General features: G+C 44.2%; 3 protein-coding genes across 3 annotated transcripts in view; 1 reads left to right on the top strand and 2 right to left on the bottom strand.

Annotated features, from left to right (window-relative positions):
* Positions 1-1278, top strand: part of LOC143290471 (protein disulfide-isomerase A5-like) — a 40643-nt gene extending 39365 nt beyond the window's left edge. The window contains exons 22-23 of the mRNA XM_076599955.1: positions 105-267; positions 1121-1278. Coding sequence (XP_076456070.1) covers positions 105-267; positions 1121-1217 — 260 coding nt within the window. The 3' untranslated portion in view covers positions 1218-1278. The remainder of the gene's footprint in view (positions 1-104; positions 268-1120) is intronic.
* A 4240-nt stretch (positions 1279-5518) lies between these two features.
* Positions 5519-9415, bottom strand: LOC143290293 (uncharacterized). The gene is made up of 4 exons (XM_076599643.1): positions 9393-9415; positions 8723-8983; positions 7846-7945; positions 5519-7283 (listed from the first exon to the last, which is right to left on the bottom strand). Exons 1-4 carry the CDS (start codon positions 9413-9415, stop codon positions 6675-6677), a joined length of 993 nt encoding a protein of 330 aa, XP_076455758.1. The 3' UTR covers positions 5519-6674.
* Positions 9416-10107: 692 nt separating this feature from the next.
* LOC143290292 (uncharacterized) overlaps positions 10108-21628 on the bottom strand; it is a 20603-nt gene continuing 9082 nt past the window's right edge. Inside the window, exons 5-10 of the mRNA XM_076599641.1 lie at positions 21030-21173; positions 19648-19817; positions 17461-17578; positions 13842-13930; positions 12551-12657; positions 10108-10426 (exon numbers count right to left, since the gene is read on the bottom strand). Coding sequence (XP_076455756.1) covers positions 10108-10426; positions 12551-12657; positions 13842-13930; positions 17461-17578; positions 19648-19817; positions 21030-21173 — 947 coding nt within the window. The remainder of the gene's footprint in view (positions 10427-12550; positions 12658-13841; positions 13931-17460; positions 17579-19647; positions 19818-21029; positions 21174-21628) is intronic.

Below are 21628 nucleotides of genomic sequence, written 5' to 3'. Positions count from 1 at the left end.
GTGAAACAAAGTGTAATTGCCTTGTCTCATGTGTGAAACCAGAGTGAATCTGTGTCAGTACCATGTCTCATGCGACTGACTGCCGTTGTGTTGTGGGCGTGCAGGGTGTGGCCACTGTAAGAAGATGAAGCCAGACTACATGTCGGCTGCCACGAAGCTGAAAGAGGAAGTGCCGGGTGCCAAGCTGGCAGCAGTGGACGCCACCAAATTCAAGGATTTGGCCAGCAAATACAGCATTAAAGGATACCCCACCCTCAAATATTTTGAGTAAGTTAGATGGGTTGGAAGTATGTTAAAATGACGCCACCACAACAGGATTAAAGGATACCCCAGCCTCTAAGTTACATGGGTTGAAAATATCTTGTTAAAATGACACCACCAAAACAGCATTAAAGGATAAGCCACCCTCAGATATTTTGAGTAAGTTAGGTTGAAAGTATAATGTTAAATGATGCCACCAAAAGAGCATTAAAGGATAACCCCACCATCAAATATTTTTAGTAAGTTAAGTTGAAAGTATCATGTTAAAATAATGCCACCAAATCAGCATTGAAGGATACCCCAACCTCAAAATTTTGAGTAAGTTAGATGAGTTCAAATTCATTCTGAAAGAACATTTAATGTATCTAATATCAGTTTTCATTCTCAGAGGACAGCTAATACATCTAACATCAGCATTCATTCTGAAAGAACATTTTATGTATCTAATATCAGTTTTCATTCTCAGAGGACACCTAATGCATCTAACATCAGTTTTCATTCTCAGAGGACATCTAATACATCTAACATCAGTAATCTCAGAGGACATCTGAATTAATGCATCTGAACTGAAGTCAGTAATGTTCTCAGAGGACATCTGAATTAATGTACTTAACATCGGTCCTGGAGCAGTCTCCAGATTCTTACGATGCGTGTACCACACACACACACGTGCACGCGCGCGCACACGCAAGCCAGTACTCTGGTTCACTTTCTTCTGTTTTCTCTTTCTCCTCTCTTTTTCTTTTCTTTTTCTTTTGTTTTGTCTTTCATAATGAGTGATGTGTTTTGGTTTTAGTGATGGCGGCTTTAAGTCTGAATGCAGTGGTTGTTTTTCATGAGTGGTGTGTTTTGGTTTCAGGGATGGAGCATTGAAGGCAGATTACAAGGGTGGACGAACAGCAGCAGATCTGGTGGCATTTTTCAAAAAGACCTCAGACAAAAAAGAGGAATTGTGACAGCAGCCTTTGCGAGACAATGAGTGCATTTTGTAGTCTTATTAAATCAGTTTTATGAACATGGCTCTTATGTTGGTATGCATGGCTGACAGTTAATGTCTTAGCATCACTGGGGATGTTTGTTGTACTTTTTGACTCACTTGTGTTCACAGAGTGAGTCTATGCAGTAACCCTGTTTCTGTTGTCTGTGTTTGTGTGTCTGTTAAATTTCAACTTTGGTGTTTTCACTGCAAGAGCAATGGGAATTCATTTACAGCTGTGTCTTTTGTGAAGGACTATGACTTTCAAACAGTGAGGCAAGATTGCACTGGTTCCTAGTACTGTGATCTTGGGGGCTAGTTGGCCTTTGGGAACCATCCCAGCGCCGACTGTTTCTGAAGCCCTTGGCCAAGAAGGCGGACAAGACTCTCTCCACTATAATCAAATTCTGGCCCAACTAGTCTGGACAGCAGTTGCCTTCTCTGCTGTTCTGCTTGTCATTGTAGGATGATTATCATACATACATACATACATAGCAAGTGGTAGAGAAGCCGTATTGGGTAGGGAGGTAGTTCCCTGTACAGTCTGTCAGGCCATCATCATGATGGAGACATGCCCTGGGCAAAAGTCATACAAATGCTTCAATTTTTTTTTTTTTTTTTTTTTTTGTCTCCTAAAGAAAACATTCATAGAACCGGTCATAATGATCACAAAGAAAAGACAATGAGAGCAGCTGCAGTAGTGACCCCTCCTCCCTCCTGTTTGCCAGACTTCACTGTGACTTACTTCCCGTACTTGATCTGACTGCTTCTACGGAAAGGTGTTGCAGAAAGATAGGAGGCCTGGATTAGCATCATGCTGTGGGCACTGAGCATGTCTGAAACGTCAGTCCACCACTGACTTGGTCTTCCTCTGGCTCTGAAGCGTGAGTGCTTGGTGGTGTAGGCTTCATGGGCCGGCTGGTTGACTGGCATTCTTGTAAGGTGACTGAACCATTTTATACATTGGTGTGCTGTGTACCAGTGGGAAGGAGTAGCACCATCTTTCTGATGTCGTCATTTCTGACCTGGTCCCTTCTGGTTTTTCCAGCTGTTGGATTTCATTGTAAGATAGCTTATCCAGGAACCTAAAGGAATGGAATCAGTTTGTTTCTGAAGAAGGTGTCACTGTGTACAAATCCATATTCGTTACACAGCATCTGCTGGGCAGATGCCTGACCAGCAGCATAACCCAACGCACTTTGTCAGGCCTTGGGTGCATGCATATAAATTTGTGTACCCATCAGAGTGGAGTTCTACAGAATTTTGCTAGAGATGACACTTGCATCACCATGGGTTCTTCCTCAGAGTGCCGAATGCATGCTGCACATGGTACCTTTGTTTATAATCTTTTCTGGATGTATAGAAGCTCAGTTTGAATTTCCCAGTCAGAATTGTGAGAAAGGGTTCGAGCAGGAATCAAACCCAGATCCTCATGGACGCTGTATTGGCAGATGTCCAGAAGTTGTCCTCACTCCCCCCCCCCCCAACCCCCACCCTCCCAACTAAAAAATAAAGATAATAAAATGCACATCTTTAATAGCATATATACCTTGAGTGTGATGTTTCTTGAATAACATCTTTAAATGCAAACTTATTAATGATACATATTCTGGCCCATTTATCATTCTGCAGTTATTTCATAACCTTCCCAAATAACATCATAGCTCACCAGAAATTTAGAAATCACTAAAATGTGTTTTTGTTTGTTTTGTTTTTGTGTTGCAGATTAAGTAGCAATCACATGTCATGAAGTCTTGGCCTCATGTTCATTGTTTTGTTTCTGTTCTGTACAGTTAACTCTTATGAAAGGGTATTCAGTAGGAATCACACGTGAGTCACAAAAGGCTGTGCCTCTCTTGTGTGTATCTGTTCAGATTGTTGTGTGTGCATTGTGATTAGCATGATGTGTGTCTGGCTGTAGTAGTGCCTCAGAAGTTTACGAGGAAGGCAAGAAAAAAAATAAAGGGTGTGTGTTCAGTGATCAACTTGAGTCAGAGTCGGCTTTTGGAGTTAGAGAGTGAGAGATGGTCCAGCTGTGTAAGCACAGTGTGCCCACAGCACAGCAAAGAAGACATGTCAGCTGCATGCAAGAACAAACCAGATGCCTGCAGGCCATTTTTCACCTACAGAATGGTCTGGTGTGATGAGCCTGTAAACTGCTCAACAAGAGACAGCACACACAGAAGGTATGGTGTGATGAGCCTGTGAACTGCTCAACAAGAGTTGGCACACACAGAAGGTATGGTGTGATGAGCCTGTGAACTGCTCAACAAGAGAGCACACACAGAAGGTATGGTGTGATGAGCCTGTGAACTGCTCAACAAGAGAGCACACACAGAAGGTATGGTGTGATGAGCCTGTGAACTGCTCAACAAGAGACAGCACACACAGAAGGTATGGTGTGATGAGCCTGTGAACTGCTCAACAAGAGAGCACACACAGAAGGTATGGTGTGATGAGCCTGTGAACTGCTCAACAAGAGACAGCACACACAGAATGGTCTGGCCAGAATTTTCCCCTCCATCAGATCTTAAATGGTGGCCTGAATGCTAGTAAAAAAAAAAACGAAGTACCGTGTGCGACATGCGCATAGCATTCGTAAAGGAACCTTATGTAAGGCAGCAAAAGGGTTATCCCTGGCAAAAATCTGTTCTTAGATGTGTATAGATGTTTTATGTCATACATGGAGCTGAAAGACATTTTTCGATGTTTTATGGACAATTGAAGTTGTATCGTGTGTGTTTGTATGGGAGAGGGAGAAATAGGTGAAATAAGATGGACATGGACTCGACAACAGTGAAAATTGGTGCTGACGTTAACCTTCCCGCTGATAAAAAAAAAAAGAGATACATACCGACTAGAAAACCCAACATAAAGCAGAAAATTAATATATAAAGAAATTCAACCACACACAGACAGACAAGGACACTGACAGAGCATTTATCGAGTAGCGCTGTTTTGAGAACCATAGCGCTATTGACATATAGCGCTAAGAGAAGTAGTGCTATCGACACGTAGCGGTAACGGGTCGTAGCACGATTTACACACAGTGCTACTGAACGTAGTGACAATGGTCGAAGCGCTAATGACACGTAGCGCCACTGACACATAGCGTAGATGACACATGGCCACGAACCCAGTTAAGTGTACTGTTTGTGTGTGTTGTGTCTGCTTGGCGTTGGGTAACTAAATTTAAAAACGTGTAATTAATACAATACATATGTGTCCATTTCATTGCAGTAAGTAATACCACACAAGGATTATTATATGAGCCAGTTACTTTTTATTCATTTTTTTTTTATATTAATATTACACAAAACCATGTCCATGCTTTTTTTCTTTTGCTTTTTTACTTTTTTAAATCTTTTTTTAGAAGTACAATGGAATCACAAATCTTAAAAGATAAATAACTCGTGACATGAAATTGCACGAACGTTCGCCGTGTTTGTGTGTGTATGTGTGTGTGTGTGTGTGCTTTTTTTCGCGTGTGTGTGTGTGTGAAAAATTTAACAGTGGGCCATCCATATATATGTGGACTACAAACATTGAACAAAAACGTGAGGGGCAATAACCAAAATGAAACAAAAACATCTCAGCCTCACCCCTCTCGGACCCCTACACACACACACACACACACACACACACAAGGGGGTCCTGGAAAGTTGAGAGTACTTCTGCCACCGAAAGTATTCTATTTTTTTCACACCAAGGCAGGGTGAGATCTGTGTCTACAAAAAGTATTTTAAAAAAAGGATATAAATTAAATAATATCGAGGGAAGGACGAAAACGTAAGGTGGAGGGAGAAAAAAGAAAAACTAAAAAAAAAAAAATCTCGATTAATTTTTTTTTTTTTTTTTTTTTTTTTTTTTTGATAGTACTACTACTACTACTCCCACTCCTCCTCCTCTTACAACTACAACTAATGATAACGATAATAATAATAATAACGGTAATAATAATGATGATAATAATCTAATTTCATTCATGTTCCACCTTTTCGTATTAATAAAACATGCTAATTTGCGAGGTACAATGAAAAAAATCAATGTTTAGACCATTAATTTAAATACTAAAGTAACATCTTTCATACATAACCCTGCAAAAACATCAAACACTAATTGTAATTTCTGTACACACACACACACACACACACACACACACAAAACAAAAACAAAAAAAACCGCACAATGCATACAATATATCACTCAAAATGCATATCGAACATCAATATACCTAAAATTAATGATAGAATCTCATTTCGCTGTTCGAATGTTTTGACGAAAATTTGTCTTCTCCGCCATTATACAAAACGATCAGCAACATCGCCAGAGTCTGTTTCTTTTGACCCCCCCCCCCCCCCCCCCCCCCGTATATGGATTTGACCGAACGCAGTGACGCCTCCTTGAGCTGCTGATACTGATACTGATTTCGGCGAACCTGGTGGGTTAAGAGGAGAGGGTGTTTGATTTTTTGTTGTTTTGTTTTGTTTTTATCTCCCAGGTCAACGTGGTATGTGCAAACCTGCTATGCCTGCGCACCCTTCGCGTGATTACTACGCATGCAAAACATCAAATACACGCGTTAAAGATCCCGGAATTTATATCAGCGTTCTGTAAGCTATGGAAACAATAACGGGAGTGCACAAGGGGGTATGGCAGCCTACCTATACATGGTAGGGTAAAAACGGTCACACACAAAAAACCCACTCGTACATACGAGTGGATGTGTAAGTTGCAGCCCACGAACGAAGAAGGAGACAATCACAATACTGATAACTGATCCAATATCATGAAAACTTAAAACTATATCACAAGGCTTAACTCACTCAGTACGGCCAGTCCTCTGTTCTCCTCTACACAGACCCCTCGGATGTCCAGTGGGTGTCTGAATGACCCAACCTTTAGCTTCCGTCGTAAGAATTGTGGTATTCTTTGTCAACATTCACCTCTTCAGTATAAGAGCCTTCCTCTTGCAATATTTTGATGATGGTAGTTGGGGTGAAACGCTGTTAACGTCGTCTCTTTCGCCGTTCGTATGGAGAGAGTTAAAACACTTAAAAACCTGTCGCGTGCATCACACTGTCCCAAGTAATACACCACAACTACAATCAATGAATTTTTTTTTTTAATTCAGGCTCCCTCTCCTCACAAAACCCCAACAATATAATTATACAGGGAACAGAAACAAGCACACACTGGCACTGTCTCAGGCATCGAGTCATGAGAGGCGAATTTCAAAGAGGTGTGCATCTATAGCTCTTTTTGGGGGGTGGGGGTGGGGTTCTTAAGTTGCAAAGCACCGAGTTTCTCTCAGGGACACAGGTAGGGAGTTCCAGACAGTGAGACCGAAGACTGAAAAAATTGTTTTATTAACCAATTGTCTCAGAGGACAGAACCGAGGAAGTGTAAAGCAGAGAGGTGTCAGGAAGAAGAAGGTTCACAAAGAGGTGCTGTGCTCTGTTACTGCAGCACCTTCCGGCAACACATCTGGCACGATCCATCCACTGCCGTCATTGGAGCGTCTGGAGGCAGTGCTGACGACGTAGCTGCTGTGGCGGTGAATATGGCCGTTGTTGCTACGGTGATGTCGGCTCTCGTTGCCATGGTGATGTCGGCTGTTGCTGCTGAGGTGACGCTGCCCGTTGTCATCGTTCCAACTGCGATGCTGGTGACCGTTGCTGGGGTGATGATGATGGCTGTTGTTGCTGCTGTTGTAGTGGTGATGGCAGCTGCTGCTGCTGCTGTTGTGGTGGTGATAACAGTTGTTGCTGCTGCTGCTGTGGTGGTGATAGAAGTTGTTGTTGCTGCTGCTGCTGTGGTGGTGATAGAAGTTGTTGTTGCTGCTGCTGCTGTGGTCATGATGGCAGTCGGTGTCACAGCTGCTCTGGCTGTCGCAGCTGTTGTGTCGTTGCAGCATTCGTCGATGTCGGCAGAAAAGAAGGAAGCACAGAAGGCCGATGCAGAGACCAGCAAAGCCGCCGATACTGCCCAGAATGATGGAAGCCTTTTTCAGGATGGAGTAGTCGGCCTGGGGCTTACTGGACCCCTACAAGATGAAACACCAACGATAGCTGAGAACGAAACATGATGCAGTGGAACCGTTTCACGCAACAAAACCAAAAAAAACAAAGAGGCTTGGGTTCAGTTGTCCCATCATTATGCAAATGTTTCTCTCCACATGACTGCCGTGTGTGTGTGTGTGTGTGTGTGTGTGTGTGTGTGTGTGTGTGTGTGTGTGTGTGTGTGTTCCCAGATGTCCATTGTCATTATGAATGAAATGTGTGGAAAGAACTGATGGCGTGGTTTTTTGTTGTTCTTTTTTGATTCGCTAAATTTGATATCGACAGAGAACATGAACTTTGTTAAGATTTACCACAGACGCACACACACATGCATAGATACAGAGATATGCACAGATAAAGAGACTACCAAAATACAGTTATATATGCACAGATAAAGAGACAACCAAAATACAGTTATCATTACATGGACTCACGACGTGCGTAAACACATACGCGTAATAAGAACAAACACGAATAAATTGGATATAAAAAATACCCCATACCCACCCACCCCCCACTCCTCCCTCCACCTCTGCACAGACATACCCGCGCATGCGTAACAGCATCAGATATTGCAAAGGTGTCGTTGAGCAATGTGAGAGCTGATGTCCCATTAGTGCCCACAGTGACTGTTGTCCGCGATTGTCTGAGAATCAGAATCAGAATCAGAATCAAAGTTATTTGCCATTTAAACCATAACAAGGTATCACACACACACACACACACACACACACACACACACACACACACACACACACACACACACACACACACACACACACACACACACACACACACACACACACACACACACACACACACACACACACACAGAGGGAGAGCAAACACCAACCCACAAGCACACTCACCACCGGACACAAAGGGAGTGCAGAGGGTGGGAAGAGACAAAGACCTATGCTTCGTCACATCTAAAAGCCATTTTGAACAGGTGGATTTTAAGTCTTCTTTTGAAAGAGTACAGAATTGATCAGTGCCGGAGATCCAGAGGAAGATAATTCCATACAGACGGTGCTTGATACTGAAAAGCCCTTTGACCGAATGTCTCTGAAGAGACTTTGGGGACTCGAAGGAGCTGTTCTCCAGAAGACCTGAAGGTATCTGACATCACGTTTCAGTTCGGTTCAGTTACTCAAGGAGGCGTCACTGCGTTCGGACAAATCCATATGCGTTACACCACATCTGCCAAGCATATGCCTGAAGCGAATATGGCAATCTTGTACTGAATTATGTGCTGGATGTAAAACCAATGAAGTTATCTGACATCACGTTTCAGTTCAGTTCAGTTACTCAAGGTGGCGTCACTGCGTTCGGACAGATCCATATACGCTACACCACATCTGCCAAGCAGATGCCTGACCATCATGTTTAATTAATTAAACTTAAGGGATATTTACCAACCTACCCAGTCGTGACTGAAACCACTGTGGTTTCGTATGACGATGAATGGTGACCAGGATTGCCCACAGTCGTGCTGACAAGGCTGTCCGACTGCCTGGCAGAGCTCACGGGCAGCCGTGGCGGAGTGGTGGAAGGGGTCGTGCTTGTCAGTGAAGTTGGAGAAGGCACAGGATGATGAATTTCTTCCTGTAAGAAAGGGCACTGTCGCTGATTGCCTGCTAGGTCCTTGGCCTCCAACACGATGCTGTCTTTGCAGCAGGTGGCCCTGGAATTGGAATAAACGCGGATTGAAACTTATTAGTCTAGTCTAGTCTAGTATAGTGGGCCTGGGAGGGAATAAACGGATTGAAAGTTATCAGTATAGTATAGTGTAGTATAGTATAGTCATCCATGATGTCTAGTATAGTATGGCCCTCCGTGAGGTATAGTATAGTACAGTCTTCCATGAGGTATAGTATAGTATAGTATAGTATAGTATAGTATAGTATAGTATAGTATAGTATAGCCTTCCATGATGAATAGTATAGCATAGCCCTCCATTATGAATAGTATAGTATAGTATAGTATAGTATAGTATAGTATAGTATAGTATAGTCCTCCATGAGGTGCTCAGGAAGAGGCACTGGCCCGACCCAACTGAAGTGACCCGGAAGATCTACGGCTGTGTAGAGGACCTGCTGTGTACAGCTATCTTCATCGCGGAGATATCCATCCAACAAACGAGAAGACGAAGAAGAAGAAGTATGATACAGTATAGCACAGCACAGCACAACACAGCATAGTAGAGTGCAGTAGAACAGAGTAGAGTACTTTGAAGTATATGCAAATATCATCGACACATCGGTAATATTCACCCCCCCCCCCTCCTACATTCGCACCCCTTCAATAACAGAGAAAGTGGAGAAGAATAAAGAATTAAGTGGTGTGATCATCATCTATTAAGACTGATCCTGTATACAATCCATATAACACTGTTTTCGCAAGGATTAGAACATTACGCACTGGTTTCATCAAGAACTTTCACACACACACACACACACACACACACACCACACTTACCCGTACACACACCACACACATTCACACCCACCCATCTACACATACACACACACACAAACACGCGCGCGCGCGCGCGCACGCTTACTCACTCACCCCCCGCCTCCTGCATCCCCACACACCCTCCTCCCTCCACTACCACCACCAGCCCTCCCCCCAACCCCTTCCTCCCCCCCCCCACACATACCACACACACACACACACACCTCCCGCCCCATCCACCCCCTCCCTCCTCTTCCCTCCACCACCACCACCCCCAGCCCCCCCCCCCCCCCACACACACACACACACACACCTCTTTCCCCCGCTCCTCCCCCCGCACCACACACACACCTAAAAATCACCTGCCACCGGTCTCCCGGCCAGTCCCTCCAGAAAGTGGTCCACGTGGAACGTGTCACTCGCCGTGACCTCGGCAAAGGTCACTTCCCGCAACCCTGACACGTCATCCTCCACTGACGCACGCGCCACCCAGTGACGCAAGCGACAAGTGGGTGACGTCACGTCCCGGCGCGTGCAGTTGCCGGTCATGGAGAGAGTTCGGCAGTACGGTGGGTCAAGGTCAGTGACCGTGTGCGGGGAGGTCAGCAAGAGGTCGGCTGACTGAATTAGCTTCGGATCTTTCTCGCTCCACACTCTCACTGTCAGCAGCCTGAAAGCACATTGATCGGTTGACTGATTGATTGGTTGGTTGGTTGGATGGTTATAATAATAATAATAATAATAATAATATTTATATAGCTGAATCTTGTTCAGAGACAAATCTAAGCGCTTTCACACCAGTCATTCACACGCATGCATAACTCTAAAACTGAAGAAACTGAAGGCAAGGAAGAGACAGGGGAGGGAGGCTATTTCGGGAAGAGGTGGGTTTTAAGGCCAGACTTGAAAGAGCTGAGTGCGGAGACCTGACGAAGCGAAAGAGGAAGTTCATTCCAAATACAAGGTCCAGAGACAGAGAAAGAACGGCGTCCAACAGTGGAGTGTTTGAATCTGGGTATGCGAAAACAGAGTGGATCCGAAGCCGATCGTAGAGAGCGAGATGGAGTGTAAAAGTGAAGGCAGCGACAAAGATAGGAAGGGGCAGATTTGTGAATACATTTATAACATAGAGTGCTGATCTTATACTTTATTCTTGGTTAATTGATTGATTGACTGATTGGTTGGTTGGCTGGTTGGTTCATGAATCCACGATTAAATCCTATTGTCTGGGCGTAAAAACACCGGGGGTGGGCTTGTTTGTTTTGCTTTAAACGAAATTTCATCATATCATTATCATTCAAGAAACGGTCCACAATCAAATCAGTCGGAAACAAATCAAGCACATGTACCTGTTTTTCAGCCTCTCTGAAGTTTTTGTTGTTGGTTTTTGGCAGGGGGGGGGGGGGGGAGAGAGAGAGGCGTTGGGGGGGGGGGGGGGCGCTGAGGGGGGGGGATCCCCCTTCACTGCATTTTCTGCAAGTCGGCAGAAACCAGCCTCTACCCCTTCACCCACTCCACGGGTGTTACACGATCATGATGACTTACCCGAACTTTGAGGTGGTTTACACGGGTGTAGAACGTTCAGGATGACTTACCTAGACTTCGAAGTGGTTTATACGGGTGTTACACAATCAGGGTAAATTACCCGAACTTAGAGGTGGTTTACAGGAGTGTTGAATATTGTGGAAGACACTCGGATTTGGAGGTCGTTTACCCGGGTGTTGAACGATCAGGGTGACTTACCTGGACTTTGAAGTGTTTTACACGAGTGGTACAAGGTCAGGAGAACTCACCTGGCCTTAGAGGCGGTTAACACTGGTGTTACACGATCAACATTACTTTTCCGGACTCGTAGGTGTTTTACACGAGTGTTGAATGTTCAGGATGACTTACCCAGACTTAGAGGTGGTTACAACGGGTATTGCACGGTAAGGATGACTTACCTGGATTTAGAGGTGGTTTCTCCGGACTTACAGGTGGTTTACACGGGTGTTACACGTTCGGGATGACCTACCCTGGATTTGAAGGTGATTTACACGGGTGTTGAACGTTCAGGGTAACTTACCTAGACTTCGGGTCGGTATACACGGGTGTTACAAGATTAGGATGACTTACCTGACCTTAGAAGTGGTTGACCCGGCCTTGGCGTTAGTTTACCTGGACTTACAGGTGATTTACACGGGTTTTTAACGTTGAAGATGACTCACCCGTACTTGGAGGTGGTTTGCACAGGTATTGCACGTTCAGGATGACTTACCTAGATTTGGAAGTGGTTTAAACGGGTGTTACAAGATCAATATGACTTATCCACATTTGTAGATAGTTTACACGGGTCAGGCATCTGCTTGGCAGATGTGGTGTAGCGTATATGGATTTGTCCGAACGCAGTGACGCCTCCTTGAGCGACTGAAACTGAAACTTACACGGGTGCTGAATGTTCAGGATTACTTGATCAGACTTAGAGGCGGTTTACACGAATGTTGAACGATCAGATGACTTACCCAGAGTCAGAGGTGGTTTACACGGGTGTTTCAAGATCAGAATGACTTACCCGGCTTTAGAGATGGTTTACCCGGACATTAGGATGGTTTACATGGTGGTGACCGTTCAGAATGACATACCCGGACTTTGATGTGGTTTACATGGGTGTTGAACGTTCGGGATGACTTACCCAGAAACACAGAGGTGGTTTACACGGGTGTTGAATTCTCAGGATGACTTACCTAGACTAAGAGGTGGTTTACCCGGATATAGAGGTGGTTCACACGGGTGTTAAATGTTCAGAAAGACCTACCCGGACTTGGAAGTGGAGTAGCGCGGCACACTCACGGTGACGCTGCCGTCGAAGCTGCCCAGGTGGCCCAGTCTGATGTGGGCTGGGGACACCACGGCTGTGAACAGCTGGAGAAACAGGTATCTCTTTAACGGGGACAATAGCCGAGTGGTTGATACAAAGCGTTGGACTTTCAATCTAAGGGTCTCGGGTTCGAATCTCGATAACGGCGCCTAGTGGGTAAAGGGTGGAGATTTTTTTCCGATCTCGCAGGTCAACATATGTGCAGACCTGCTAGTGCCTGAACCCCCTTCGTGTGTATACGCAGGCAGGAGATCAAATACGCACGTTAAAGATCCTGTAATATATGTCAGCGTTCGGTGGGTTATGGAAACCAGAACATACCCAGCATGCACCCCCCCCCCTCCCCGAAAACAGAGTATGACTGCTTACATGGCTGGGTAAATAAACAAAAAAGCAACAACAATAACAATATAAAATTTAAAAAAATAAATAAATTAAAAAAACGGTCATACACGTAAAAATGTTTCATGTCTGTATGAGTGTGTGTGTGCGCGTAACTGAAACCAATGACTTAGGAAACGAATGATGAGTGCACAATGGCAGTCGGCTCTACACAGGTAGGCAGCCTATTGTGCAAATGAAAGCGCTTGGAGCTTGGTCTCCGACCAAGGATAGTCGCTATATAAGTATCCATATCATACCATCGTATCATAATCACTTTAACACGGAACAGGAACTGTAACAAATAACACTTTAACCACTTTTTCCCTTCTAACAAATATCATTTTCACAAATTTCCCGACGTAACAGCTATGAGAGAGAAACGCACTCAAACACTCTCACACATATGTGCAAGTGTATAGAGAAAGAATCACTGGAATAACAAATATAAATATCTGGGTGTCGTTCATAATATAAAAGAAAAACAAACAAGAAAGTATATACAAAGATTATGCCAATTATCAGATTGCTATTCTAATGCATATTCATGGATTTTGTTGTCTGTTTTCTTTATATTTATTTATTTATTTGTTCAATTTTTGTTGTTTTTTTTAGAAGATTTTTTAAAAATGCGACATGTTTCCATTTTCCGGTTTATAAATGCAGAAGTTTCGTTGTTGTTATTTGTAACAAATAATTCTATGTGAAAAAAAACAAACGAATTGCTCAGATTCTGATTACACACACACACACACACACACACACACACACACACACACACACACACACGCACACACACACACACACACACACTAACACACACTAACACATACACACAGGTTCTTACCTCATTATCAACGTGAGCAGTTAACTGAAAGAAGTCTGACTGCCCGTTGTTAATCAGCTCATATCTGACTACCAGTGACCCATCAGCACCTGTCATCAAACCGCCATCACACGAGATTACGGTACACCTGTCAATAAAGCGTCATCACACGAGATTATGGTACACCTGTCAGCAAAACGTCATCACACGAGATTATAGTATTATGGTACACCTGTCAATAAAGCGTCATCACACGAGATTATGGTACACCTGTCAGCAAAACGTCATCACACGAGATTATGGTACACCTGTCATCAAACCGTCATCACACGAGATTACGGTACACCTGTCAATAAAGCGTCATCACACGAGATTACGGTACACCTGTCAATAAAGCGTCATCACACGGGATTATAGTACACCTGTCAGCAAAACGTCATCACACGAGATTATGGTACACCTGTCAATAAAGCGTCATCACACGGGATTATAGTACACCTGTCAGCAAAACGTCATCACACGAGATTATGGTACACCTGTCAGTAAAGCGTCATCACACGAGATTATAGTACTCCTGTCAGCAAAACGTCATGACACGAGATTATGGTACACCTGTCAGTAAAGCGTCATCACACGAGATTATAGTACTCCTGTCAGCAAAACGTCATGACACGAGATTATGGTACACCTGTCAGTAAAGCGTCATCACACGGGATTATAGTACACCTGTCAGCAAAACGTCATCACACGAGATTATGGTACACCTGTCAGTAAAGCGTCATCACACGAGATTATAGTACACCTGTCAGCAAACCGTCATCACACGAGATTATGGTACACCTGTCAGTAAAGCGTCATCACACGGGATTGTAGTACACCTGTCAGTAAAGCGTCATCACACGAGATTATGGTACACCTGTCAGCAAACCGTCATCACACGAGATTATGGCACACCTGTCAGCAAAGCGTCATCACACGAGATTATGGCACACCTGTCAGCAAAGCGTCAACACACCCTAGATAATAGCACACCTGCCACCTTTGTTGTTGTATGTACTTTTTCGGTTTATCGTCTCATCCAATTGGCTGGACGCTCAGTTTGATTTTCTGGTCAAACCTGGACACAAACGAACCTGGACACAAACGAACGAACTAACTGTTATATTCAAACAAAGGCAAAGGCCCCTTCCTGTATGGGTTTGCCATAAGTACATTGCATTATCTGAAACATACACATCAACAGCAAAATGACTATGATGTGATATTCAGCCTTTGCAAAGATTTGTTGACACAAATAGCGAGTCCGTAACGAAAAGTCTCATTTCCAGACGACAAGAACAAACCTTTAACCTAAAGCTGCAAGGGTAGCTATGATACTCAAGTTTAATTTGCTTCGATGTAAGGTCAAGTAGGACAGGACACCGTCACAAAAAATGAATCTTTTCTTCTCTTTATGTTACATAAACGACAACAGCATAAGTTAACAACCGCCTTTGGACATGTATCTTAGTCGATGACACCTAATGTCAGAAATGTCAAATACGAATTCAATCAATGCACATCTGATATACAGGTTCTTCTAAGTGTAAGGTATGGCTTAATCATATACATGGTCTTAAAAAGTCTGTATTGAACAAATCTTTCACATGTGTGCGTATGTTCGTGCTAGTCATGTCACCTACTCTTAGCTTGAAAAAAAAAAAGAATTCTGTAATACACTGGACACCTTGATTGTCCCAAACACATTAAAATCAACGAGAGTTTAGGTAAAGACGAGCATTGGTAACCCACATGTTTTTACAATTACTATCCAAGTTATACGTCTTATAGGCTTTGAATGGCAACCTATTTTCATCCACCCGCATTGTAATCTTAACTAAAATTTCATGTAAGAAGTTATGCAAATCTTAAACACCCCCACTTCAACATACACAAAATCATTTGGAATTCAACCGTCTACATTCAAAAACGTTTTAAGTGCAAACTTTTTTTTTCCAATTTATAAATCCTTTTCAAGTGCCCAAATTTCAGCACCATATTATTACGTTATAGGTTGAATCTGGGAATCGGGGCAGTTTGGTAAACATACTAAACGCGCTACAGTCCAGCTTATCTATCACATGAAAAGTAATCACAACTGCTTTCTTCGCTTTTGACCACAAGGAACAACATCATGGATTGAAACACACATGAAACTTACGGAAGGAACAACATCATGGATTGAAACACATAGGAAAGTTACAGAAGGAACAACATCATGGATTGAAACACACAGGAAAGTTACAGAAGGAACAACATAAGGGATTGAAACACACAGGAAAGTTACAGAAGGAACAACATCATGGATTGAAACACACAGGAAAGTTACAGAAGGAACAACATCAGGGATTGAAACAAACAGGAAAGTTATAGAAGGAACAACATAAGGGATTGAAACACACAGGAACGTTACAGAGGGAACAACATCATGGATAGAAACACACAGGAAACTGACAGAAGGAACAACATAAGAGATTGAAACAAACAGGAAAGTTACAGAAGGAACAACATAAGGGATTGAAACAAACAGGAAAGTTACGGAAGGAACAACATAAGGGATTGAAACAAACAGGAAAGTTATAGAAGGAACAACAAAAAGGATTGAAACAAACAGGAAAGTTACAGAAGGAACAACATCATGGATTGAAACAAACAGGAAAGTTACAGAAGGAACATCATCATAGATTGAAACACACAGGAAAGTTACAGAAGGAACAACATCATAGATTGAAACACACAGGAAACTGACAGAAGGAACAACATAAGGGATTGAAACAAACAGGAAAGTTACAGAAGGAACAGCATAAGGGATTGAAACAAACAGGAAAGTTACGGAAGGAACAACATAAGGGATTGACCAGGAAAGTTACAGAAGGAACAACATCATGGATTGAAACAAACAGGAAAGTTACAGAAGGAACAACATAACGGATTGAAACACACAGGAAACTGACAGAAGGAACAACATAAGGGATTGAAACAAACAGGAAAGTTACAGAAGGAACAGCATCATGGATTGAAACAAACAGGAAAGTTACAGAAGGAACAACAAAAGGGATTGAAACACACAGGAAAGTTACGGAAGGAACAACATAAGGGATTGAAACACACAGGAAAGTTACAGAAGGAACAACATAAGGGATTGAAACACACAGGGAAGTTACAGAAGGAACAACATAAGGGATTGAAACACACAGGAAAGTTACAGAAGGAACAACATAAAGGATTGAAACACACAGGAAAGTTACAGAAGGAACAACATAAGGGATTGAAACAAACAGGAAAGTTACCTGGGGTGGATTGCATGAGCCAACTCAGCAGCGTTAAGTTTGCTTATCATTTAAGAATGTTCCTAACTCCACAGCAAATTCCAAATACTTAGGAACATTGGCAATATCCACATTTATTCCCCTCCACTCCTCTGTGTGACTGACGGAATGAACGTCCACCACACCTTATGAACAATACTCATTCCGTATTGACGGAAAGAACTGTGGATGCTGTCAGAACATTCTTAACTCTAAGCAAATTTGGCGCTGCAAAGATCGCCTCGTGCAACCCGTTCCAGAATGAACAGCATCAGGAAGACCAGCGTACTGACCAGAGGGCTCTCCCTGCTGCAGTCTCAGGTCGATCAGAATCGGAGTGATGATGAAAGACGTCTGTCTTTCGAATGCGTCGCCTCCCAGTTCTTGTCCGTACACACGAATGAACACCGCCTGTCTTTAGAAACACACACGCACACATATAAAAGAAGTCTGCACATGCATAACGCTGCGAAGAAAAACGCTATCTTTCAGAATTTACAAAAGAATACTGATTACAAAACGACGCACAATTACAAATCGGACATACATTTTGAAGAATCACATCGTTTCCTTCTGTCAGAGACACAAACTGTTTTTGTATAATTGTCCAATACCCTGGTCACTTTAGAGGATTGTGTTTCCATAAAAATGTTTATTCTTTTCTTTTCCGTGTGTGTGTGTGTGTGTGTGTGTGTGTGTGTGTGTGTGTGTGTGTGTGTGTGTGTGTGTGTGTGTGTGTGTGTGTGTGTGTGTTGTTTTTCCACACCGGTGTGTCTTCTGCTGAAAACGCTTCATCATACAAGCAGTAACACTGGAGTTGCACATGTAATGCACGACCACAAGTCACGTTGTCAGCCTGTCAGTTGGTAAAATGTAATTAACTATACGTCATGTTGTTAGTCTGCCAGTGACTCAAATGTAATTAATCAGGTGGATCAGGTAAAGGTGTGACAGGTGCAGACAGAGGTGTGACCTGTGTGGGCCAGGTAAAGGTATGACATGTGTGGATATGGCGAAAAGGTGTGACAGGTGTGGATATGGTGAAAAGGTGTGACATATGTGGATATGGTGAAAAGGTGTTACAGGTGCAAAGGTGTGACCTGTGTGGGCCAGGTAAAGGGTTACAGGTATGAGTCAGGTAAAGATGTGACAGGCGTGGATCAGGTAAAAAGGTGTGACAGGTGCAGACAGAGGTGTGACAGGTCAGGTAAAGGTGTGAGAGGTCAGGTAAAAGTGTGACAGGTGTTGGTCAGGTAAAGGTGTGAGATGTGTGGGCCAGGTGAATGTGTGACAGGTGTGGGCAAGGTAAAGATGTGAGATGTGTGGGCCAGGTAAAGGTGTGACAGGTGTGGGCCAGGTAAAGGTATGACAGGTGTGGGTCAGGTAAAGATATGACAGGTGTGGGCCAGGTAAAGGTATGACAGGTGTGAGTCAGGTAAAGATATGACAGGTGTGGGCCAGGTAAAGATATGACAGGTGTGGGTCAGGGAAGGATATGACAGGTGTGGGCCAGGTAAAGGTGTGACAGGTGTGGGTCAGGTAAAGGTGTGACAGGTGTGGGTCAGGTGAAGGATATGACAGGTGTGGGCTCAGGTAAAAGGTGTGACAGGTGTGCGTCAGGTAAAGGTATGACAGGTGTGGGCCAGGTGAAGGTGTGACAGGTGTGGATCAGGTAAAAAGGTGTGACAGGTGTGGATCAGGTAAAAAGGTGTGACAGGTGTGGGCCAGGTGAAGGTGTGACAGGTGTGGATCAGGTAAAAAGGTGTGGCAGGTGTGGGCCAGGTGAAGGTGTGACAGGTGTGGATCAGGTAAAAAGGTGTGACAGGTGTGGGCCAGGTGAAGGTGTGACAGGTGTGGATCAGGTAAAAGGTGTGACAGGTGTGGGCCAGGTGAAGGTGTGACAGGTGTGGATCAGGTAAAAAGGTGTGGCAGGTGTGGGCCAGGTGAAGGTGTGACAGGTGTGGATCAGGTAAAGGTGTGACAGGTGTGGGTCAGGTAAAGATGTTACAAGTGTGGGGCAGGTAAAGGTATGACAGGTGTTGTTCAGGTATATAGGTGTTACAGGTGTGGGTCAGGTAAGAAGGTGTGACAGGTGCAGACATAGGTGTGACCTGTGTGGGTCAGGTAAAGGTGTTACAGGTGTGGATCAGGTAAAAAGGTGTGACAGGTGCAGACAGAGGTATGACGTGTGGGCCAGGTAAAGGTGTTACAGACGTGGGTCAGGTAAAGGTGTGACAGGCGTGGATCAGGTGAGAAGATGACAGGTGCAGACAGAGGTGTGACCTGTATGGGCCAGGTGAAGGTGTGACAGGTGTGGGTCAGGTAAAGGTGTGACAGGTGTGGGTCAGGTAAAGGTGTGACAGGCGTGGATCAGGTGAGAAGGTGACAGGTGCAGACAGAGGTGTGACAGGTGTGGGTCAGGTAAAGGTGTGACAGGTGTGGATCAGATAAGGTGTGACAGGTGCAGACAGAGGTGTGACCTGTGTGGGCCAGGTGAAGGTGGTGGAAAACTGGGGGTCCTGTGGTCCCCCGGCAGGCCGCAGCCAGTTGCTGGCCAGCTCCACGCCGTCTGACGTCACCAGAGACATGTTGTAAACGTTTTTCATGACGTCAGCCCCTATGACGTCAATGATGGCTCTGATCTGGTGACCTGACAACAAACACGAGACGTTCGTTTCTTTTACTTCTCTGTCTCTGTCTCTGTCTCTCTCTCTCTCGCTCTCTCTCGCTCTCTCTCCTCATGATTCAATAATAACTGCTTTAAATGTCCAGCAACAAAAAACGAAAGTCCGACCCCTGTCCATCATCTTTTTATTAATGACACAATAGCCGATTGGCAACAATAACTGATAATAAACTCTGCTTTCCATACAACACCTGTATCACAATGTCAGTCTCAAATCGATCCAAATCGTAAAGTAAAACGGACCACGCATACGTTTATTTATTCGTTTACTTATTGAGAGAGGGAGACAGAAACAGAGAGAAAGAGACAGAGAGACAGAGAGAGACTGACACTGATACTGACCCACTGACACTGATATAATTTGTCTTCTGTTCAACATCACATCCATACACGTGTGTACACATATACACCAAAACAAAGCAATTAAAATGTTAAATCGTTCAAAGAATAAAAGTAACTATATACCTCTCTCTCTCTCTATACATATATATATGTGTGTGTGTGTGTGTGTGTGTGTGTGTGTGTGTGTGTGTGTGTGTGTAAGAGAGACACAGAGAGAGAGAGAGAGTGAGAGAGACAGACAGAAACAGAGAAACTACGACTGACACTGACACAGAAACTGACATGTTTTACTGTCCATTCAGCATTCAGTCCAGAGAGAGAGAGGGAGAGAGACAGAGACAGAGACAGAGAGACAGACAGACAGAGACACAGACACAGACAAAGACACAGACACAGAGAAAGAGATCGAGAGAGGGAGGGGGACACACACACACACACACACACACACACACACACACACACACACACACACACACACACACACACACACACACACACGTATATATTATATACATATATACATATGTATACATATGTATACAGATATCTATATATATCGATATATCTATTTATCTATAAATGTATATACGTATACGTGTGTATATATATATATGTGTGTGTGTGTGTGTGTGTGTGTGTGTGTGTGTGTGTGTGTGTATGTGTGTGTGTGTTGAGAGAGAGAGAGAGAGAATTATATATAGAATGAGAGAGAGAGAGAGAGAGGAGTTACATATAGAATGAGAGAGAGTGAGAGAGAGACAGACAGACAGACAGAGAACGGGGCATACAGTGTATTGGGAGGGAAGGAGGGAGAGAAGAGGAGGAATCCATCACCTGCAGTCGGTGACTGATGAACCAGCACGGCCAGGCCAGACCGTACGTCGATGTCGTAGAGCGTGACCTCCACGTCCAGAACGCTGCTGCCCTGCACGGTCACCTCGTACCCTCCGTCCCTCTCCGGCACCACGCGCCACTGACCTACATACACATAGCGGAAACACGTGATGAGGACTGCACGCACCACTGACCTACATACATTCAGCGGTGACACGTGAATAGGACTGCACGGTCACCTCGTACCCTCCCTCCCCTTCCGGCACCACGCGCCACTGACCTGCATACACATAGCGGAAACACGTGGTGAGGACTGCACACGCCACTGACCTACATACATTCAGCTGTGACACGTGAATAGAACTGCACGGTCACCTCGTACCCTCCCTCCCCTTCCGGCACCACGCGCCACTGACCTACATATAAAAAGCGGAAACACGTGATGAGGACTGCACGCGCCACTGACCTACATACATTCAGCGGTGACACGTGAATAGGAACTCACGGTCACCTCGTACCCGCCGTCCCTCTGCGGCACCACGCGCCACTGACCTGCATACACATAGCGGAAACACGTGGTGAGGACTGCACACGCCACT

The sequence above is a fragment of the Babylonia areolata genome, chromosome 15 (genome assembly GCF_041734735.1).
Source record: "Babylonia areolata isolate BAREFJ2019XMU chromosome 15, ASM4173473v1, whole genome shotgun sequence".
In the NCBI taxonomy this organism is placed as follows: Eukaryota; Metazoa; Mollusca; class Gastropoda; order Neogastropoda; family Buccinidae; genus Babylonia; species Babylonia areolata.
The sequence above is the reverse complement of the archived record's forward strand: the minus strand, read 5'-3'. Positions and strand labels throughout refer to the sequence as shown.

Coding starts and splice junctions, on each gene's coding strand:
- LOC143290293 (XM_076599643.1), bottom strand. CDS start 9,415: ATGAAGATAGCTGTACACAGCAG. Junction 7,946..8,722: donor GTGGTTTCAGTCACGACTGG/GTAGGTTGGTAA, acceptor TCTGATTCTCAG/ACAATCGCGGACAACAGTCA. Junction 7,284..7,845: donor ATGCTGTTACGCATGCGCGG/GTATGTCTGTGC, acceptor TTCATCTTGTAG/GGGTCCAGTAAGCCCCAGGC.